At 36.3% G+C, this 22,409-nt stretch overlaps 1 protein-coding gene across 3 annotated transcripts in view; it reads right to left on the bottom strand.

Moving 5' to 3' along the window:
* Positions 1 to 22,409, bottom strand: part of SMOC1 (SPARC related modular calcium binding 1) — a 181,062-nt gene that overhangs the window by 50,318 nt on the left and 108,335 nt on the right. For 2 of the 3 annotated variants that reach the window (XM_074290149.1, XM_074290150.1), the window contains exons 4-6: positions 19,811 to 19,910; positions 18,090 to 18,137; positions 4,896 to 4,985 (exon numbers count right to left, since the gene is read on the bottom strand). In XM_074290149.1, coding sequence (XP_074146250.1) covers positions 4,896 to 4,985; positions 18,090 to 18,137; positions 19,811 to 19,910 — 238 coding nt within the window. The remainder of the gene's footprint in view (positions 1 to 4,895; positions 4,986 to 18,089; positions 18,138 to 19,810; positions 19,911 to 22,409) is intronic. The other variant, XM_074290151.1, reaches the window with a different exon arrangement.

Here is a 22,409-nt window from a genome sequence, read left to right as displayed (position 1 = left end):
CTCCTAATAGCTATGTGAAAGATAAAATAGAGTGGGAAAGATTAGAGGCAATTTAGGGAGGTTGTTGATTAATTATTTCAGTCAATTTGGAGTCACCTCTTCCTTAGATTATAATGCTTATTTTTATTCCAATAATAACCAAGATCCAGAAGAGGAAGACATTGAATAACATTTTACATTAAGCAAAGAAAGAATAAAGATTAAAACTCCGGTATCTGGACGCACAGCCTCATTTCTCTGCCAAATGCATAATATGCAAAGGAATAGCTATTCCAAAAAAACAAAATATAATATTCCAACTTGAGCATACAAGGGAAAACCAAGTAAGTGGCAGCTGACTAGAATAGAGCAATCCTAGGAGCAGACAGGCAGGCACTTGCCCAATGGCCATAAGGGAATCAGCCATTTTTACACTTTTCTATACAGAAGCAAAGAGCACTGGCTTACAGCCATCATGGAAATCTACTGCACTGCCTATATTTCTTGTCCAAATGTAGAGGTGATTGCTGACAGCTGAGTCTGACAAAAACAAATTGTGACAGACTTGTATAGTACAGTAAGAGTGAAGGTTTTCCTCAATAGACTGATATTCTCACAGGAAAGTGGGTATAAAAGAAATAGAAAGTTATCATCTCCATGATAGAGAGAGTAAGAGAGTTTCTCTTCAATTAGTATTTATTTCCATTTTACTTTGATGGATCTATGATTATCAGCAAGGTGACTACAGCCTTCAATGATGATGACTGAAATGAAATCTAACTATTGTTTATGTCCTCCGAAAAAATTCCCATAGAGAAACTACTTGATGTGCTGTTTTTTTAAATAAATCTTGACATTGATGCATACAGGATATTTGAGCTATTAGTCTTTTTCCCTTCACCTTTTCTTCTCATATATATTCTGATAATTTCCTTTATGACTTCTTTTTATGCAGAATTTTTTGTTGAAGCCTTTTAAAATCCCCCTCTTCATTACCTTTTGGGTAGTCTTTAAGTTGAAATTTTCAGAAACTATAGTATCCCATAATATGTAACTATACAAACTCACTAGAAGAGTACTGAATTTTTTTAATGGGCTTTTTATTTCCCAGTCAAATCACTGAATTGTTTCCCAAATATAATCCTCTTCTTTTCAAATTAAGTCCCATTTCATTGTTTATTCACTATTTCTTTGTTCAAATTTGACTACCTACTTATTGATATGTTTTTCTATCTATAATTGGCAATACTGGTTAACTAACTCTATCTACATTTATGCATTTCTATATATTGATAGACAAGCTTTATGAGCTGTCCACCTCACTGCATATCATAATCTGGATAACAGGCATTATTGAATCCACTTGGATATTTTGTTATTTTTTATTTAGCAATTTTATTTAGCAATTACTGATCTAGATGTTCAAGGCTTTGAAACAAAACAGTATCATATGCAAACAGGAATACTGGAAGGTTGTCACACTGTATAAAAGTATACTTGTTTGATTTGAGCTTTGGGCAGACAACTAACCCTTTTATTTGAATGGAACTTGATATAGAGAATTACTGTATTTTGCCAATGCAAATTAGAACAAAGAATTGCTTAGGGAATTGGAGGGTTGAGTCATTTTCCTAAGGTCACACAATCAATATGGGTCAGTGTGTGGGGGGAAAAATAACTTTAGCAAGTAGATATCTTGTTTTATTTCTTGTTTATATTGATACTCATAAGGTAAAAAATTCTCTGTTAAAAATGTCAAGGAGTCTCTTGTGATTTTAATATATACAAAGGACATCAAATCAAAATTATTCTAAGAGTCAATAGGGAACACACATACAGAGTTGGACCTTGTATTCTCTGTACTTTTTGGCCAATTGTGTGCCTATGATGATGTAGCTCACATTAGAACCCAATTTTCCAAAACCTACATATTTGTTCCTATTTCTACCAAAGGTGCTATTCATGTATGTGTAGGTTATTCTCAAAGATTTTTTGTAGGGATGGGAAAAATAGGTATGTGTGTCAAAAGTTGTGGGAATTTCTTGATCACCTTGTTTGTTAATAAGATGCAAGTATTTGGTATTTTCTCTTCTTTCAGGTATCTTGAGATTTAATCCCTCAATGACTTCATAATTAAATTACCTTCAGTTTAGACCTTTTCTAGGAATACTGGCTTCAATTCAAACTGCTTTTCCATATGTATTTTCTTTGGTGACACATTTACCTCTTCATGTATTACATCTAGGATTATAATGTTAAGAGCTTTAAGTCCTTCATAGAAAAGTTATAGAAATTTTGATAGTCATTTTTTGTTATCCTCTCTTTAGTTTCATCTTTAAGAGCTCTTATGATCTGGTTCAATTGATTAGTGTGCTAATATTTCTGTGACATTGTTTTTTCCTCCATTGCATCTTTCTATTTTGTGAAAGAATATTCATGATCTTGTACCATCTTCCTCTAAAAGATCTGAAAAAGGTTCAAATTCCAAATTGGCATTGTTCTTTACTTGTTTCTCCACTTGTCAGGGAGATTGAATGTATACTGACTGAAGTAGTTTCTAGGTTCTTCTGTCCTCTTCATTGTGACAATTGATTGGCTTCAGGTAAAACTTCATAAGAATTTCCATTTTCCCCCCTCATTCAAACTTTGTTTAAATAAATTGTTAGAACTGTCTCTATTTCACTTCATGTCTTCTCATGGTTATTCTTCTAATTGGTATTGATTTCCATCTGTCCTGTACAGAGACAGCTGATTTGAAATGAGTCCCATTTCTTAACAAATTAATTCTTGTCTGTTACAAAATAATTTCACTTTTTTTTGGTGATAATTATTCAGTGCTCACAATGTCTAGTATAGCTTGACTCTCTTTTTGAAATATTCATGGGAATTAGGTATAAAGCTTCTTTAGAGTTTAAAATTCATTTTTCAGCATGTTTTTCTCCATGTTTTTGCCTATTGAATCTGATGCCTCCTTGAAGTGATCAAGTTTGTATCAATTAAATTTGGAAGACTTTATCAGTTTCTTCATTATACTTCTCTAATTCCTCTCCCTTTTTGGTAGATGTTGCTGCAAAAATATATTCTTGATGATGTTTTTGCATGTACTTGTAAGCATGACATTCTGAGGTTATCAAATATCCACAAAATATTTATTATCTTTGTTCACACAACAAAAGCAATTTAGTCAGTTCATTTATTTATCCCTTAAGGAGTTTGTGAGATATCATTCCATTAGTTATAACTACTACTTTCTTTTTTCTTCAGGTTTAATTTAACAGATTCTTAACCTGGGAACTGGATAATTAAAAAAAAAAAACAACAACTATATTTTTGAAACTATATTTCAATAAAATGGGTTTCCTTTAAAATCCTATTATTTTATTTTGTGCATTAAAATATTATTCCAAGGAGTTAATGACATAAAAAAGTTAAGAAACCCAGATTTTTATGAGACAATTCAGAGTAGCCAGGTGACACAGTGGCACAGTGGTGACAGAGTCAGGAAGCTCTAAATTCATACACTGGTCTTAGGACTGGTCTCAAGTTCTGTATAACTCTGGAAAAGTCACTTAACTTCACCTCATTTTCCTCATCTGCAAAAGGGGAATAATAAAAGAACACCTATCTCCTAGGACTGTTGTTTGAGATTTAAAAAAAAATTTAATATAAAAAAATTTTAAAATTAAGATGTGTTCATATATCCATGGCAAAAATCCCATTCCAATGCCTCATTTTCCCTGTGTTCTCAAAGGCTGTACTATCACAGAAGAAGTAATAGTACATCATATTATGCTGGAAAGGCTTGGAGTGTGGTTCCAACAAGTCTGTTTTCTTTGAACTCTTTTATCCAAATAGAGAGAAAAATCTCAGACAACCATTCAATGTACATGTACTTCTTGTTTCAGTTATTAGGCAATTATTAGTTTCTTGAGGCAAAGAACTGTATGTTCTATTCCCCCTTCTTCCAAACTGTAATCAATCTAGTATATTACCTGAGAGGTGCTTAAATAAATTTAAACCTCCATTAACTACCCATTATATTTCAGATACTCTGCTAGGTTCTGGGAGAGAGACAAGGATCAATGAGGCACAATCCTAGTTTACAGATAGCTTACAATCTATTAAAAAGATGAGACATGTACAAAATATAATGTAAATAGAATAGAATAAATGAATGACAAAGGTAGGAGCAAAGGTAGGAGCAAAGATAGGAAAATATGGCTTCTGGCTCTGAGAAATATCAGAGAGAAACATTAGATAAGGCTTCATAAAGAAGGTAGCATTTAAGCTGAGAATTTACCTTTATGGTACCTTAGAAGATTTTTAGGGTTCAACAAGATGACATAAGGCAGAGCACAATATTGCTAAAGATGTGCTTAGTGGATTCTAAGAACCCTAGTGTGACTGGAGGATGAATACATTAAAAATAGGCATGTGAGATAAGTCTGAGGGACAGGGTTGGAGCCAGATTGTAGACAGCCTTGAATAACAGGGTAGAGTTTAGACTAGCCTAGAGTCAATGAAGATTGACATGAAAGTTATAGGAAGCATGATGAAGAATGCTTATCTACTGATAGCAGAATGAAAGATAAAATGGAGTAGGAGAGATTGGGGGCAGGTTAGGGGATTTGTTGATAAATTACTTCAGCCAAGTAGGAGCCACCTTTTCCTTAGTAGATGATAATACTTGTTTTTATAATTTTTATGATTAACCAAGATCCAGAAGAGGGAGGCACAGAATAGGACCTCAGAGAAAAAAAAGAATAAAGGCTAAAACTCAGATGAATAGGTTATTTGCTTCTGAGAGTTAACTCTTTTAAAGTTTAAAAATGCATACTTAACTCTGCAAAAATGAAAGATCATCCCCCCCCCAATCTACAGTGCTAAGTAAAAAGAAAAGATAAAGCAGCTCTTACCATCTCCATCAAACACCAATTGTGTCTCCATCGTGGGCGTTGGCTTAGACCCATCATCTGAATTGAGAGTTAAAAAGAAACGAAAAGAAACTACCATTATTGAGGTAAATTACTATCTACTCTCCAGAACTGTTGAATGATTGGGGTTTGTACATGGCCTGGCCAAGTCCAGAATGAGGGCAACAAAGAGGGAAAACATAGGTGAAGAAAAAAGGGGCAGAGTGAGGAAGACATCCATAAAAAACAAAATCCTACACTTGCTATTTCAAGGGGTAAGGAGGTGAATAAGAAAAGGGAAGTAGGCCTTCATTTCTTGAGAGACTTCAATTCCCAAGTAAAATATGACACAGGAAAAAATTATCTTGCTAGCTCTTATGTCACTCCATTTTAGATACTGAAAAGAATAGTAGACATGGTACACAAGGCTTAGGTAGACCTAAGTGTGCCCTGCAACATCTATTTCTTATTCTCATAAAGGACAAGGAATAGTAACCAAAAAGATAAAGGCCTCTTTCCTTCATGTCTTCCCCATCCTTCCTGTGACACTTACCAACATAAAACCCAGTGCTTTCATAGCTGTGGGCAAACAAGGGGTTAAAAATAGTTGATGATTCTGTCCCCAGAGTCCTTGGCTGTAGCTTCCATTTCTGGTGCTTACCAATTTTAGAAAACAGAAAGGTCCATCTTACCATCATTTAAGCCCCCTTATGACTTGGAATAAGAATAATTATGGCTGGGCAACTTTGTTGTTGTTGTTCAGTTGTTTCGCTATTCTCCAATTCTTCTTGGCCACATTTAGAGTTTTCTTGCCAATGATACTGGAGTAATTTTCCATTTCTTTCTCTAACTCATTTTACAGATGAGGAAACTGAGGCAAACACAGGGTGAAGTAACTTGCCCAACATCACCTACTTACTAAGTGTCTGAGTTCGGATTTGAACTCAAGAGTTCCTAACTTGAGGCCCAACACTCTTATTTACTGCATCGCATAGGCATTTTTAAACTTTGATCCAAAGAATCCATCTCATTATGGCTTACAATATTAAAGAAACAGAGAAATTTCATTTTGTATATGTTCTCAATACAGAGGTGGAAGTGAATATTTTTGTCATTCTAACCAACCCTATTCTTGGAGTAAAGATTTTTGTTTCTTTATAGCAGTGGTACCTAGGAGCCAATAATCCATACATAAGGATCTCTATGTCTTCATATTAACTTAATTTAAAAATTTAACATTAATGTTAACATTATGTTTAACATTTACATTTTAATCTGTTTCACCAGCACTTGGCAGAATGGTGAGCTGCATATTGGTTGATGTTTAACATTTCTGCTCTATAGAACAGGAAACCACTTGTTTAAAGTGTCAACAATGCCAGAAGGTGATCAGGATTGGAGGAAAGAGATAGGCAATAATACAATGATCCCAGACATCTGTGTTATTATATATTTCCTCTATCTCATAAAAAAAGAAAATTGTTTTCATGTAATGCCAAATGATTCTGTGATCTCATTAATTTGAGAAGTACTGTTGTTGATACAAACTGTAATTCATCCATGGCTATCAAATGAGATATTTGTAAAGTGCAGTGCCTGATATAAGGTAGGTGCTTCATATGTGCTTTTTCCCTTCCTCCCCATCCTGTCCATTTAGTGTGACTCCCAAAGTTCATCACTGTGGGTTTATCCAACTTGCTGAAGATCTTCCCTATTGCTTTTTTCTTATCATGAGGGTACCAGGAAAGCACTGGCAAGATCCCATTGTATGTATATATCTATATGTGTGTAATATAATACTATAATACCAATTATTAATACTAAATAAGGGATATAGAACACATTGTTTAGAATACTAGTGAATTAATTCATCAGTAATAAAAGTCAGCAATTGGGATTCTCAAATCCTTTGATCTAACTAGAGCTGAAACTAGAATATATACAGAATAAATTCAAGAGTTAGGAACAGCACAAAAGATAATTGACCTTGGACACCAGATTCTATAACTCCAAAAAAGGAGTCACTATATGATTCATCCCCAGAGAGTCTAGTCAGCACCCTCCATGGAAAAGCTAACAATCTCTGGCCTCAGCCCCTGAAATCAGGAAAGGGAGATATGGTATACTGAAAAGGATATAGTAGTAGGGGAAGGTAGAACCTTGAAAAAAAATGATAGTAAAGTGATAGCAGCTTTGGAGTTGTTCATCAGATTAAAAAAAATGTGGTCATACTCTCACTACAGATTTAGTGGAAAATCATAAGGAATGGGGACAGCAACCCAGGGAGGAAACATATTCTCCAGATATTGGTATCCCTAGAGCAATCAGGACTCTACCTCAGGTTTAAAATTGAATCAGAATAAGAGAGGAGTCATATTGCTTAAGGCTATCTATCCTTCTAAAAAAACATCAGTTAATTCTTGCTAGGCTGATCTCTGTGAAGACCAGTCATATTAATAGAAAATAAAAACCTAAATTCTTTATTTGGTAATACAAATAAGCTATCACTGCTAATTAACTCACAGGATTCAAAAGGATATAGAAATTATCTGTAGTAACCAGTGAGATGCAGACTCTTGGGCTGTGTATGTGTTAGTGGGGGAAGAGGGGGTGATATTGGAAGTTGGAAGAGAGTAGGGTCAAATGCCAGAGCAGTAAAAAGAAAAGAAAGAAAGAAAGAAATCCAGCTGTATTTGCATGTTTTAAGCAGGCTCCTGAAACAAAGATCTTTTGACTCCTAAGCTGCCCAAGGTTGATCTGGAAGTCATTGAGGGAAAATAAACACAGCGCAGAGCCACACAATGTCATTTTTATAGCATCGTTTCCCCTGACTCTATTAACACCTTTTTCCATTCAATTCAACAAACTGCTCAAGTCCTCTTGGCTGCTCCAGCATACAGTTGGTTGCTCTTGCTGGATATTCTTGCTCATATTCTAAATGCCTGTGTATACTCAGCCTCTTTGCCAGTTTATTGTCCTTGTCTGTATTTATCCCTCATGTAACAAAGGAAATGTTAGAGACCGAGACGGGAAAGTTTCAAGAAGCAATAGATATAAGTGGAATGAACAGTAAATCTGTAATTTCCAAGAACCTTGGTTCTAATTCTGTCTCTACCATTATATTACAAGACACTTAATTTGTGTGGGCCTCAGTTTATTCAGCTGCAAAATGAGGGAATTGTACAACACAATCTCTTTCTGATTTAATATTTGATCCTGTCATCTTACAGAAAGACAATTGGATAGGACACTAGAAGACCTGGATTAGAACACTAGTTTCTTTACTATAATTATGTGGCTTTTGACAAGTGTCTCTGGACTTGTTTCCCCAAATATTAAATAAAAGGGGTGGTGAGATTGTAGAAGATTGACTTAGATCTCCACAAAGTTCTTTTCAGTTCTAAACACTACATTATTTTAAGAAACAGAAAACAAATATTTACAATTGAACTGGGAGCAATGTCGTACAAATTATTTAAGGCGAATGACACCTTTGAAACAGGGTATTCCACAAGTCAGTGTAGTTGGAGTTTATAACTGCATTCAGAGTTTTGATATATCCTGTATACCTTTATATGTCCAGGGTGCTGATGGGAAGTGTAGTTTTTCTCAGGAGGAAAGAGAGCCAGAAAGATCATGGCAGACAGAAGCCGCCAAAGATGAGGAAACTGCAAATTTTGAGTTCCACAGACTGGCCTGTCAAATATGCAGAAGAATGCCAGTTGAAAGGTCCATGGGCCTGACTGCAAGGAAAGGGGTTGCTACCCTGGACTGAATATAAACATGAGCTGTTGGAGCTTTGTCTGGCTCCCTGACCTACTTAAAGAGTGACCTTTCTGGACAGAACTTGCTGCCAAACTGGTAGAGTGAATTTATCTCCTCTCTCTTTGTCTCCCTCTCCTCGACTGCTGCCTGGTGAAATGGCATTTACACTGAAATCTTGTATATTTGCTGTCTATACTTTTATATATATTTTTTCTCAAAAAAGACCTATTTTTTCATTCTAAGAGATTGATCAAATACATATAATTATATATGATGATATATCACATATTATGTATGTAATGTGTGTTTATATATAATGATATATACATCATCTATTAAATATACAAAGGAGAGGACCACAATCTGGCCAAAGGACAAAAGGAACCTCTGGTCAAATATCCCTATACTTAATCATGAGCTTTTTATCTCTCTCTGCCCCTCCCCTCCTCTCTCTCTGTCTCTCTCTTAAAAGGAATTTTGATATATATAAGATGATAAAACTGCAGAATTTAGAACTAGCAAAGTTTGAAGTTGTCTAGTTTCCAGCTCCCTTGTTTTGCAGATGCAGATTCAGAGGAGGGTTGAAGTTATTTGCCCACAGGCCTACATCTCATAAGCAGCAGAGCTGAGATTTGAATTCTGATTATCTAAATCAGAATTGCACCAAGCCAGGTTGCTCCTGTTCTTGTTAGTTCTTACTGACACATCCTGCAGCCATGCTATATAACTTAGTAGAACGTCTTTGAAAATTGCTATATGCAAAAAAAAATTCATTCCTCTTCAGCCAACTAGGTGAAGAGACTTTTGTAGTTAGCTAAATAGTATAGCTTCCTAGCTATTCTAGGAAGAAATTCATGGCTGAGTTTCTATTCAAAGTTTTTTTCAACTTGCTAGTATAAATTCCACCTGCGTATAGTCTTTGAAAACCCAGAATCATTAACAACAAAACTTTGGAAGACCTAAGTCCACTGATTAATGCAGTGATCAAACATGATTCCAGAGAATCTATGATAAAATTTTCTACCCATCTCCTGACAAAGGTGATGAACTCAGGGTGAAAACTCAGACATACATTTTTTTTTGGATATGGCCAACTTGGGAATTTGTTTTGTTTGACTATGCATATTTGTTATAAGGGTTTTGTATTTTCTCCTTTTTTGGAAAAAAACTCTTGTTCATTGGAAAAAATAAATTTAAAAAATGAAAACGCAGGTTCACTATTTTGTTGTTTAGTCATTTTCATATGACTCTTCAGGACCCCATTTGGAGTTTTCTTGGCAAAGATACTGCAGTGGTTTTCCATTTCCTTCTCCAGCTTATTTTACATATGATAAAACTAAGCCAAATAGAGTGATATAACTTTCCTAGGGTCACACAATGACTAATGATCTTAGGATGGATTAGAGTTCAGCTCTTCCTGACTCCAGGTCTGGTGCTCTATCCACTGGGCCATGAAGCTGCCCCCAGTTACTACTATAGCACAGGGAGTAATCAATCATAAGAACAATCTAATAGAGGAGACCATTTTATGTTTATATTAATGTGATCACTAAAATGCTATGATTGCAAATCTCTTTCCTGATGAAATAACATCCTGAGTATTGACAAAATTTTTTCCTTTTATTCTACTACCCAGGATGAGAATCTGAAATTACTCAATTCCTCCCCAAATCAATGTCAAACATCTATGTTTAGGAAGACCCCAGAAATTCCTGCATGCAAGAAGATGTTATTATATTTTTTAAAAAGTCAAGTTTTTTGTTTTGGTTTGGTTTTTAGTTCAACTTTCAACAGAAATACTAGGACCAAAAAGGCTAGTAGTCTCTATTATGGAAAATAATATGAAGTAATTGTTGATTCCTTCACAGAACAGTATCATCAGAAACTTGAAATCACAAGGTCAAAAACTACATGCTAAGATAAGATAAAGAATTATGCTACTGTGGCAGAAGACTGTTAAATCCTAAATATCCAAGGAACCAGAAAGCCAGGTTGCAGTCAGTAGGTTCTGTCTCTTAAAGTTAAGAATCAAATATTTGACCAAACCATTATACCATGCTACCTGGCACACAGGTCCCTGATCTAAGATGCAGAACACATCCATTTTCTTGACAGGACTCAGGAAGAGTGCTCAGGCACACTGCCAATTAACAAGTGTCAGAATAAACTACCTGGTTATTGAATTTCAGGGGTTACTATCAGTTCACAGTTATGAAACTAAGAGTCAAAGAATGAGATTTTCTGGTCTTGGATTAAGAAGCACACATTTCCTCATCTAAAAATAAATATGATGTCTGAACCTATAAAATAAAGGAGTAGCATACACATACATACATATACATATACATGCACATATACACATACACATATATTATTGCTTTTGTTCAGTTATTTCAATAGTGTCCAGCTCTTTATAATAAGATCCTGGAGAGGTTTCTTATTTCCTTCTCCAGCTCATTTTACAGCTGACAAAACTGAGGCACACAGAGTTAAGTGACTTGCCCAGGGTCACACAGATAGTAAATGTCTGAGGCCAGATTTGAATTCACAAAGTCTTCCTGACCACAGGGCTGGTGCTATATTCACTGCGCTATTTAGCTGCCAATAGCTAGATAGATCGAATCTATAGATAGAACAATAGAACAGACTTAAATGTTATTCGAATGTGACTGGAAAACATAATTTTTATGCAAGCTACTTATTTTAAAACTTTTTTCAAATGATTAAATTTTTAAAAAGAAAGTCAATTTGGAGGAATTTCTTCTGGAAGATGTTAAGAATAGCAATACTAAAGCCATCATTTTGGTTAGATCTTGTTCCTTTCCCCCTCTTCCCTCCCATTCTCAATGTATTTGAGATAACAGTTTCTCCATTCATTCTCCCAATCACCTGGGGAACAAACAAAGGCCAAACACATGCAGAACTAAGGTACAGAGAGTTTGGATGATTTGCCCAAATTCCTCTAGTAGCTCTGCAGCTTTGGAAATTCAAAAAGTGTTTTCTAATTGCTTAGAGTATATGCCTAATCTTCCAAAATTCAGCGTCCAGTTCTCCCTCCTGTCAAAGGCTTGTACTTGCCTTGCAGGTGTTTCCCAGAGGAAAGCATAGCCCCAACGGGCTCTGTGGGCCAATACAGACGGGTTTATGTAATAGCTCAATTCCTAGCCTTGCAGGAAGGCCTGGCCCACGCACAGACAGCTGGAGGTCTCTTCGACCCCCATGACACTATTCAAAGCTTCCTCTGTTTGGCTTTTTGATTCCTGATTGACATTCAGTGGCAGGTGGAGATAAATGTCGGCAGAGGACAATGTTGATTTGGTCTGACTATTCTAGGGAAAAACTTTTCAGAATAAAACAAAACAAAAACCAAAAAAAAAAAATGTGCTTAAGGGACTGAATAGAATCTAAAAGGTCCAGAGAAGCAGGCCTGCAGTTTTCATGGCACTGGCAAGTCAATTGAAGAGTTAATTGTTTGGGTGTACAATGAGTTTATTCTGACTACATACAAAGAGCTTTCTCTTCCAGGTCCTTCAAAAGCAAATGTGTCAAAAGGGCTGGAATAGTCTTCTATACTAATGGCACCTCTTGAGGTCTTTAAGATCACACAGCCTTGGAAAAGGAGGAAAGAAAAGAAAACTATTGCCCCTTCCAAGATCCAAACACTTCCCCCCCAAAAGAAAAGGCTTCTCAGTGAGCCAAAGTTCCCCTTTGCTTCTTGGTCTCTTAAACCACTTTTGTCTATTTCTCCTAGAGTTCATTGTGACTATTATCATCCCCTAATAAATATATCCATCGGTATGTCTTTATGTATACAGACAAGTATCTTGTATGGGGTAATAGTAGACTAATTCTTCATCAGGAGAAGGGGTAGAAAGTTTGTGCTTTTCACAACCAGTCAGCAGAGACTTTCTGTAAATTATGTCCTCAAGGTCTATAGTGTTGAAATGATTTTTCTAAGCTTCCCTTTTATAAAGAATAGATAGTACTTCTTTGCAAAATTCCTTTGTGAATCTGACTGAAAATGTACTGCAGAAGGGTAGTTATGGAAGAATGAATCTTAGCCTATTTATGTATCATTCTGGGCTGGATTTTCTTCAGGTCATCTTTACCATGAATATTCTCCCTCCATTAAGACCCATAAATTCCATTATTAGCTATCCTGATCCATTTGTTTAAGAGTGTTTAAGAGCATTTTGAAAAAGGGAAGAATGGAAAGTAGGGGGATTATTTTCTAATCCTTTCTGCAGTCTCTATACATGGATATTTCCACCTTCTAAAAATGCATGAGGACAGACTTTTATTGGTCATTCACATTCTCATATGTTCATTTCCTAGGATCCTAAAGAAGGAGCACTGGGATAGTGCTTCTGAGTTAGATTAGGGGTAGAGGATAAAAAGCCTAAAGACTAGTCCCAGATAAAGGACATAGGAGGAAAAAAGAGCAAAAATGGTTTGTCACATCTCAGGGCTGGGATACAGTCTTTTAGAAATGGTCCTAAGTCTTTCCACTATTGGATTCATGATCTGGGCTGCACTTTACTTCTCCCTGGAACAGTATTGCAATCTGGATTTAGAGGTAATGTCCCAAGCTCTAAAAATAAAGAGGAAGAAAGGAATTTTGGAGGAAAAAAGTTCTCATAGTCCTCCTACCTGAAGTTATTTTGAAAACTTACATCTGTATTTCATTCCATTCTTGAAAACAGGATGAGAATGCTATGAGGATGCAGGAAAGTCTTTCAAAACAAAATGATCCTCTTGATCTAAAAGGTTTTTTTTTTTTTTTTACTTCTGATATCCAGGGGAAACCCCAAGCAAATTACTTTCCATTATGGGGGAAAATCTCAGATTTTCTTTGTCTAGAAAAGAAAAAAAGCTTCTACATGGAGTTTTGATTTCCCCCCCCCCTTAAAAGTTTCTTTAAGTAAAGCTTTCAGAAAAGTAAATTAAAGCAAAGTCTTCAAGAGTTGGATAATTTACTCACATCTCTTTTGGGCATGACTATTTTTTCACAGTAGTAATGAATGATTTGAATTCCTTGGTTTTGAGGAAAGATTATTCATCATGCATTATCAACTCTTTCCTTCTTTGATATCACATTCTTGTGCCCTCCTATCATGTGATCTCCAATAGAAGACATTGGCTCTACAGCATTGTGATATAATTGAAATAATACTGGACACCAATATACTTTTGTTTAATTATTTAAGGTTAATAAAATTTTCTTCACCCTTCCACTAAAACCCTCTCTGCCTCCACAATACTGTAAGTATTTTCTCCATCACAGTACATAGGTGGAGACATAGAGAGAACCCTGGGCCTGAAATCAGCAAGACCCGAGTTCAAATCTGGTCTCAGACACTTGGGAGCTAGAGAACAGTGGACATGTCACTTAACTTGTTTGCCACAGTTTCCTCATCTGTAAAGTGATCTGCAGAAGGAAATGGCAAATTATTCCAGTTTCTTTGCCAAGAAAACCCCAAATAGAATCACAAAGAGTTAGATACAACTGAAATGACTGAACAACATTTTCTCCATATTACAGATTATGAGACTGTTTATGCATTGAACAACAAATAAATAAACAAAAAAATCTACACAGCAAAATAGAGGAGAAAAGCGCTGTTAGATTAGGTCAGCAAGTATTATAATGAAATCTTAAAGTCTATAAAGCCTCCTAACTAACCCACAAATCACAAGACCAGGTGTATACCCCTAAGGAAATCAAAGATTGAAACAAAGTTCTAATGTAGACTAGGACATGTATAGCAATACTTTTACAGTAGCTTTTTAGTTTTCAAAATACATGTAAACATGGTTTTTAACATTCACTCTTGCAAAACTTTATGTTCCAGATTTTTCTCCCTTCCTCCCTACTTCCTCCCTCCCCTAGACAGCAAGTAATACAATATAAGTTAAAAAATATGCAATTCTTTTAAACATATTTCATGTTTATCATGCTGTACAAGAAAAATCATATCAAAAAGAAAAAAATGAGAAAAAAATGAAAAAAAAAGAAAAAATGAGAAAAAAAATACAATCACCTCCCACTGCTTGAGTTCTATAAATTGATAATTTTATATGGCCCATGAATGATGTTTTAAATATCCAAATGGACCTTGGCAGAAAAACAGTCCCCTATCCCTGATTTATAAAATGATGATATCTGCCTTATAGGAGTGTTTTGGGAATCAAATGTGAAAATACAAGAGAAATAGGGGTCATAAAGAACAGACTGCTAAACAAATGTCAGGTGTCATTGTTAAAATTAGTACACACACACACACACACACACATCTTGAAGCAACAGGCCCTAAAGGGAAGAAACACAGGGAAGGATGTGATCTTTCCAGATCAATTGTTGTTTGAAATTCAAACATATGGCATAAGACCTAATATAGCTTGTGTTAATTACCACACATGTGCCCCATAAAAGAGTCTGTTAAACCCACAGAGCACAAAGAACAGAGAGGGAAAATCTATTCTGAGAGATTAAGTAAATAGTCTGCAGTTTTCACTCCTCTCCAGTCCCTGCAGGTGTCTCTAAGATAACAGAGCTGCTGCCTCCCCTTTCCTTCCCTCCCTCAGGCTTCACACCAGGGAGCCAGAGGACCTGGGGGCACTCAGAGGTTCCTTTCTAGGGCTGCAGCTCACCAAGCTACTGTGACCTTGTAAGTGATTAGCCTTCCCTCCCTCTCTCTCCCTATTCCCATGTCTTTTTGTCAATTCTTCTGCTTTCCTTCAAAGGGCTAATTCCCAATTGGCAACCAGACTCTGGCTCATACTATAACTTTTCATTCCTCCCAACTAAAGAGAAAGAATCCTTTTCTAGTCCTGTCAATAAGTCATGCTCATAGGGGTACGTGGGAGTGGGGAGGAAAGTTATAGTGGATCTGGATCCAGTCTACCCCTTGCACACATTACATAGACTTGGGACATGTCCCCCCCCCCCCCCCGCCTTACCCCTTCTTCCTATATCTCTCCACTGGCTAAATCCTCCACACTCCTAATGCATTTTTGAGGTTGTCTACAAAAACAACGAACTGGAGAAGATGGAGACATGTCTTGTGATTATGTTAGGGTCCGATATAGGGAAAACAGACAAGGAGCCTTTGTCCCTTTTCCACCTGCTACCCTCCAGAACACATTCCATTCTTAAGTGGCAGCTGAAAGAGGAACCTTGGCAGGTTGATTCAGGATATTACAAATGCCCTCTCCCACCTTTAGGGCATCGGTTCAAATCCAGCTTTCCTGGACAGGTGTGCCCCAGGGTGGTCATTTCCACCAGGTGGCCAGGGAGGGAGACTTTACATTCCAAGGACACCAGCTCCTCCTGTCTCACATCTACCCAGACAGGCAGGGGAATACATTACCTCCCTATAGTGGTTTTCTCATCAGAGGCACACAATTCCCCCAGATTCTCCAGGGCTGTCATTTTGCCAACGACACAATCCTAGTTGGTAGCACCAGTGTCTATGGAAATTAGCACTGGATGGTACACCAGAAAGGAAATAATTCCCTCATCATAAGTCACTCTTTGATGGTTGCCAACAGATTTCATTTTCTATGCCATTCCAAATCTCCCAATCAGAACAAGGCTCATGTTGAAGCCTCTTTTAATAATAATAAAATACACAGGAACCAAGGTTCATCTTAGGTATCCTTCCTAACTTTATTAACAGCTTAGTGAAGCATTATTTCTGAGATTTGTTATTCCTGGGGAGAAGGTATCTTAATCAATCTGGAAATCTGCTGAGTGATTTCTTCATTAGTTCATTTTAGTAAATAAATTATCCCTATGTAACCCATCCTTTTGTGCAGATCATTCATGGTTGTCCACTTTGCTCCTTTTAGGGGAAAAAAAAACCAAACTAAATCATTTTGCATTGTTGTTGGTCAATTTCATTTGTAAGATCTCTTCTGAAGATAATATTAATTTTTATAAGGATTTCTAATGCATCAAGGAAATTGAAAAACTCCCCCACAACCTCAGTTTCCCCAAAGTTCCTCATAAACCACCCCAATTTGCAAACCATCAGTATCTTTGCCAAGAAAATCATGAAGACTTGGAAATGAGGAACAACAACAATTCATAGGATGATTCAGAGCAAGGCACTTGAACTCATATTTTTGACAAAGATCCATCTACTTCTACAATACCTCTTTTGGACATCCTTCTGGGCTGTGCCTCATGGCATGAAATGTGGAAAATTAAAAAAAAAGTCTTTAAAACAACCTCAAGAATATCTGGTATTCTTAGTTATAGTGGGATGTATAATGAGGAAATTAGACAAGATAGCCTCTAAGTTCCCTTCCAGTTCTAGAGCCATTTTATCTGCTATTACATTTGTCTCTTCCTTGCTTCCGTGTTAGACACACACACACACCCACAGAGGGGAGATAATGAATACTATATCCTATTGATTGAAAGACTGAATCATCCCATAGTGGGTGTACCACACTACTCTGTCCTTGCTCAATAGCATTTATGATGTGTTTATTATATGACTAACAATCAAGGCTCTTTCTGGGGATTGCAGGTATTTACCCTCATACCCCCAGACCTGACCAAATTTTCTGTGAATAATTATTTGCTTTAAAAAGGAGGGGCTGAGGAGAGAAGCAAGGACTCTCTAGGGGATAGCTCTAGCTTTTACAAGAGGTTCTTTCTAGCTTGACTAAAAATGACTGTTTAAGAATAGCTTAGGAAGCAGCACTCACATTTTTAACATGTAAGGAACGCCTTCCACCAAAGCAGAAGACAAGTCCTTGATGACTTAATGGGCCTATAGAGTTGGTGAAGATGGATCAAGATTAAGCAACATGTTGAGGGTCATAGCCAGTAAAATATAAGAGGTAGGATTTTAATCAAGATTTTCCTAGCTTCAAACTCAGCACTCCATTCACTTGACTAGTTGTTCTCAACCTTTTTGGTCTCAGGACCTTTTTACACTCTTAAAAATTATTGAGTAGCTACCAAAAAGCTTTTGTTTGTGTTGTTGTTGTTCAGTCATTTTGGTAATGTCTGAATAGTCATGTCCCTAATTGGGATTTTTTTTTTTGGCAAAGATACTAAAGGAGTTTGCCACTTTCTTTTCCAAATCATTTTACAGACAAGGAAACTGAGGCAAACAGGGTGAAGAAACTTGCCTAGATTCATCCAGCTAATAAGTGTTTGAGATCTGATTTGAATTCACAAAGATAAGTCTTCCTGATTTGAGATCTGGCACTTTATCCACTGTGCTACCTCCTTTTGTTCATGTGACTTTATATATATAATCAAAACTTGACTTCATAGACCCTTTAAAAAGGTCTCGGGAACATACAGGGGTTCTGAGACCACTCTTTTGAGAACCATTGCACTATACCATATTACCATTATACCATTATACTCAGTGGAGATAAACCCTGAATAAATCACAAAACTTCACTCACCTTTCCTTCCTGAGTTACTGTGGCCTGAGGGTTTATCTGTGACTGAACCTTTGTTAAGGAAGGGAAAAAATAAATTTATCAGGATGTATTCTAGATTGACTTCTATTAAAGTCTTTGAACAATTTGATAGTGAAGTCCATGTTATATAAATTAGGATAATCATATACAATGTTAGTACACACACTTGAGAGATCTATTTTCCATCAGTGGTTCCAATATCCAAGTGCTACTGAAGTACACCATAGTTTTCTCATTTCCCTAACTCAAGGTATCAGTGAAATTTCATATCCCCCCCCTTAGTCATCCCTATTTAAAAAATAAATGCTAAGTAGCATCCCAATCTGGACTAGGTTATTTCTTCAGCAAAATCAGCTGAAAAGAAAACACTTCTCTCATCCCAGCTGTAATAACTGACATCTTATTGGTAAGAGCAGGAAATCAGTGATTTTCCAATTGCATTAACTGGAAAATAGTTGATCCAACTGAATAGGCAAAAATGGTCCAAGACATAGAAACAATTTTCCACAGAGGATCTTGTCCCTTGAGGGAATGAATGTCAAAATGAATTGTCACTTGGCTAAACAAGCTGCTGTACACATATGGGTGTCCCACACATTTCTGTTCTACTGAGGCAGCTCTAAGTTCTAGGGAAGCTATATCCATAAAAGGATAGAGTGATAAGGAGAAAGAAAGACACTATTGCAAAAGTCCTTTAGATATATCGCTTCTTGGAACGGTGAATCCTATGATATCACTCTGTTCCATAAACTGCCCTTTAGAGAAGAATTCAATTAATTTGGATCTGTTTTGTTTTAAAGAAAAAAAAAAGATGTCCAGTTCATTTATAAGATGTCTAAAGCCAAAGAAGACTTGACTTTTCTCTTTTTAAGTAAAATTTTCCAATTCTCCTTTAAAGCAACACCAAAGAAAGTATTCCTATTTGCCTTATGGATTTAAGTATGCTATTACTAATACTTATTTCCATTTTTACTCATTTTCCCTCTTCCCTTTTTATCTACAGAAATCACGAAGAAGGAGAACAATCCAAACTTTTTAGGAAAAAAAATTATTATAACAGTAGTACTGGAATTCATTAAATCCTGGTTTAAAAAATCTGGCCAGGGTAGCATTAAATTGTTTTTGTTTGTTTGAAATTTCATTGGGAAGGGGAGATGTATTAAGAAAAATGAAGGGGAAGTAATAGGCGATTCATTTCTGGGTGACAATAAACTCTTATATTAATCTCATGAAGCCTCTATCTTTAGTTTTAGTTGAATTGAAACTTATTGACTTTGTCACTTTCACCATATCTCATCTTAACCATCTTAACTAAACCAAGCAGAATTTTTATTTACAAAATTAGAAACAGAAAAATAGAAATACATGCTCCTTTTGTGGACCAACCCAAAGGGTGTCAAGTGTTTTGCAATCCCTTATGTTTATTTACCCTGAATAATATAGTATTTACAAGATAAGAAAGAAGGGATTGGACTAGAACCAAAGCTCATAGATTATGGTCATTTAGCACCATTTCTACACAATCCCAGGCATGGCTATTTGAGATGTTTGTTCCTCTGTTGGGACAAATAAAGAGTTCACAATCCTGACCAACATTCTTAAGCATTCCAATTCCTCTCATCCCCCATTCAGCTGGCATCAAACCTATGGGGGTTTCTCTTTCCAACCCCCTGATTCTTCCCATACCTCCTACCCCATAGTACCTGAACATACAGGAGTTTTGTTCTGCACAGAAGAGCCACTGATGGGCTTCCCATCAGTAGTGACACACCAACAGTATCCAGTATATGTATGGCACTGCACCTGTTTAGGAAAATGAGCAAAGATCATTAGACACAGGTATTGCTTCACCAAGAGTGGGTCAAGTTAGCTTGTGAAGGTAAAGATGTATCTTGTACCTGGTACCTGTTGCCAATTCCCTCTATTCCTATATCTTACTTCAAAGTGCTTTTACACAAAGAGGTCAGTCATTCAATATCATTTATCAAAAGCCCATTATATACATAGGTGTATATGAATGTACATATAAAGGTATATATGGTTATAGAGCTAGCAGGGAGGAAAGGCCAAACAAAATAATGAAGTCAAAAGTGCACAGCAAAGAACAAAAGAAAACCTACAAGAAAGCAAAGAAATGAGATGGACAGCTCTGAACAAAATATGTAGTATTTACCATATAGGCTTTCTTGAAACGGAAATTTGTTGTTTCATATTTTGAATCCTTTAATGTTCTGCTGGGCTTGTGACAATGTTTTTTTTTTCCTTTTTCTATTCTCTGAGTTTTAAATAAATAATTTTTAAAAGCCTATTGTAGTATGATAAAGTACATCCTGGGAATAAGAGTATGTACTGAAAAAAAAAAAATAGCAGGAACATCAATAGCAGTAATTTACCTAAAACAAAGCTAAAAGCAACTGCCTACAATATTAATATCATACTAGTATGAAGGTCTTAATGTTGAAGGAATACAGAGAAATGAGAATTACTGTATGATTGGGTCAATCAGGAAGGTTCCTTGAGGAGAAGGACGTATAATTTTAAGAATGGCAACAAATAACTCTCTGCCTTTGGGGAGATGACATGCATGCATCAAAGAGATTACTCTTTTCACTCTCTTTGAGTGAAAATAAAATTAATTAATATAAATCACAAGTTCAGAGGCACGAGCTGGAAGGGGCTTCTGAGGAAATCAAGGTCAACCCTTTCATTTTACAAATAGAAACTTGAAGTCCAGGAGGAAGCTAAAGCAATTTGCTCAAACTGACAGAGGGAGTACACTTAACAGGTAGGATTCAAACCTTTGTCGTTTGACTTAGAGCTAAATTTTTCTTCAGTACATATGTTTTTACTGTCACTTTATGTAGTTTATTTGTAACCTTATTTATTAGGTTAAATAACTTGTAGATCACAGGTAGTAATCACCCGATCACATCAATGATTTCTCTATAACAGACACAAGCAAGAAGACATTCTATGTAATTAGCAAAGTGATCATCACATAATAAAGAATAGTAGGTCTATAGAAACAATGGGACATATAGTTCATAATAGTTATTATTTATGTAGTGCTTTTAAGTTTTAAGCAAAGCACTTTTCAAATATCTCTTTTTATCCTCACAATAACCCTGGGAAGGACATACTATTATTATCCCTATTTTACAGATGAGGAAACTGAGAAAGACCAGAGTTAAGTAACTTGCCTAGGGGGTCACACTGCTAATAAGTTTATGTAGAAGGATTTAAACTTGTCATCAGAGCCATGTACAATATGCAATCCTCTTTACTATCCACATCCAAGACTTATAAAAACAAAAAGGCCTTTGATTATCCTAGTGATTTTTGTCTTCCTCTAGGTTAGAAAGAATATCATCCTATCCCTTTATACCTCCCTGTTCAGGATGGTGTGAGGAAGTTTCTACAAGTCAAAAGGCTGGTATCTCTCTGCAAAGGCAAATGTATGTTGCTGCCATCGTCAGCCCCCATTATTGCCTCCCAAGTGATGTAGCTAAATGATTATCTATTCTCAAACAGAGCTGTTTCAATGGTACCTTAAGCCATCAGCGATGCTGAGAAGCCCATTGTATACAGATCCGAACACTGAACAAAGACTTCAGATGTAAGCTCAACATGTCCAGCTGAGTCAAAGTCCCTTGTGATACTGGGCACTGACCCAGTTCTGTTCAGTCTGAGCTGTGTAAAGAAACACCTCTTGGATCAAGAGTGGCAGACACCCAGAGCTTCTCTAAATCCCTAGATGTCTCCAGTCATACTTCTTGAGTGGGAAGTACAGCTGGAAACTTGGAGAGGACCCTCTAGATTTTCTCAGTGCAATAGGAATGGAACACAGGAATCATCTTTCTCTAACAGCTAAGATTTTAATGAGATCTGGCTGTTAACTTTCCCCTCCTTTGCCTCTAATTATCATTATAGAAAGATGTGTCTTGGAGACCACGTAACCATTCTGACCAGTCTTGGACACCTATTGCTCCATGAAGTAGCATCCTACCAAACAGGCAATGCCAACCAAATCTAGCACCCTGGGGTTGTTCAAGTTTTCTCTCCAAAGAGACTTACTGTTGAATTTGGAGAATAGATGTGAAAAAAGGGATATGGGAATAGATGCCAAGCTGGCTCTGGAGATTCATCTCAGATTCATGCTACTTATGGAAGAATTTGCCTCCACCCAGAAACACGGTGAATAGCCAAAGTCAATACTATCTCCTGGTGCTGAGGGACAGAATGGGGCATCCATATTAGTGTTCGACAATGTAAAACCAGACTTTTATTATATTGAAAACCATA

Source organism: Sminthopsis crassicaudata, chromosome 2 (genome assembly GCF_048593235.1).
Source record: "Sminthopsis crassicaudata isolate SCR6 chromosome 2, ASM4859323v1, whole genome shotgun sequence".
Classification (NCBI taxonomy): domain Eukaryota; kingdom Metazoa; phylum Chordata; class Mammalia; order Dasyuromorphia; family Dasyuridae; genus Sminthopsis; species Sminthopsis crassicaudata.
Note: the sequence above shows the minus strand (reverse complement) of the source record. Positions and strands in the feature narration are given on the sequence as shown.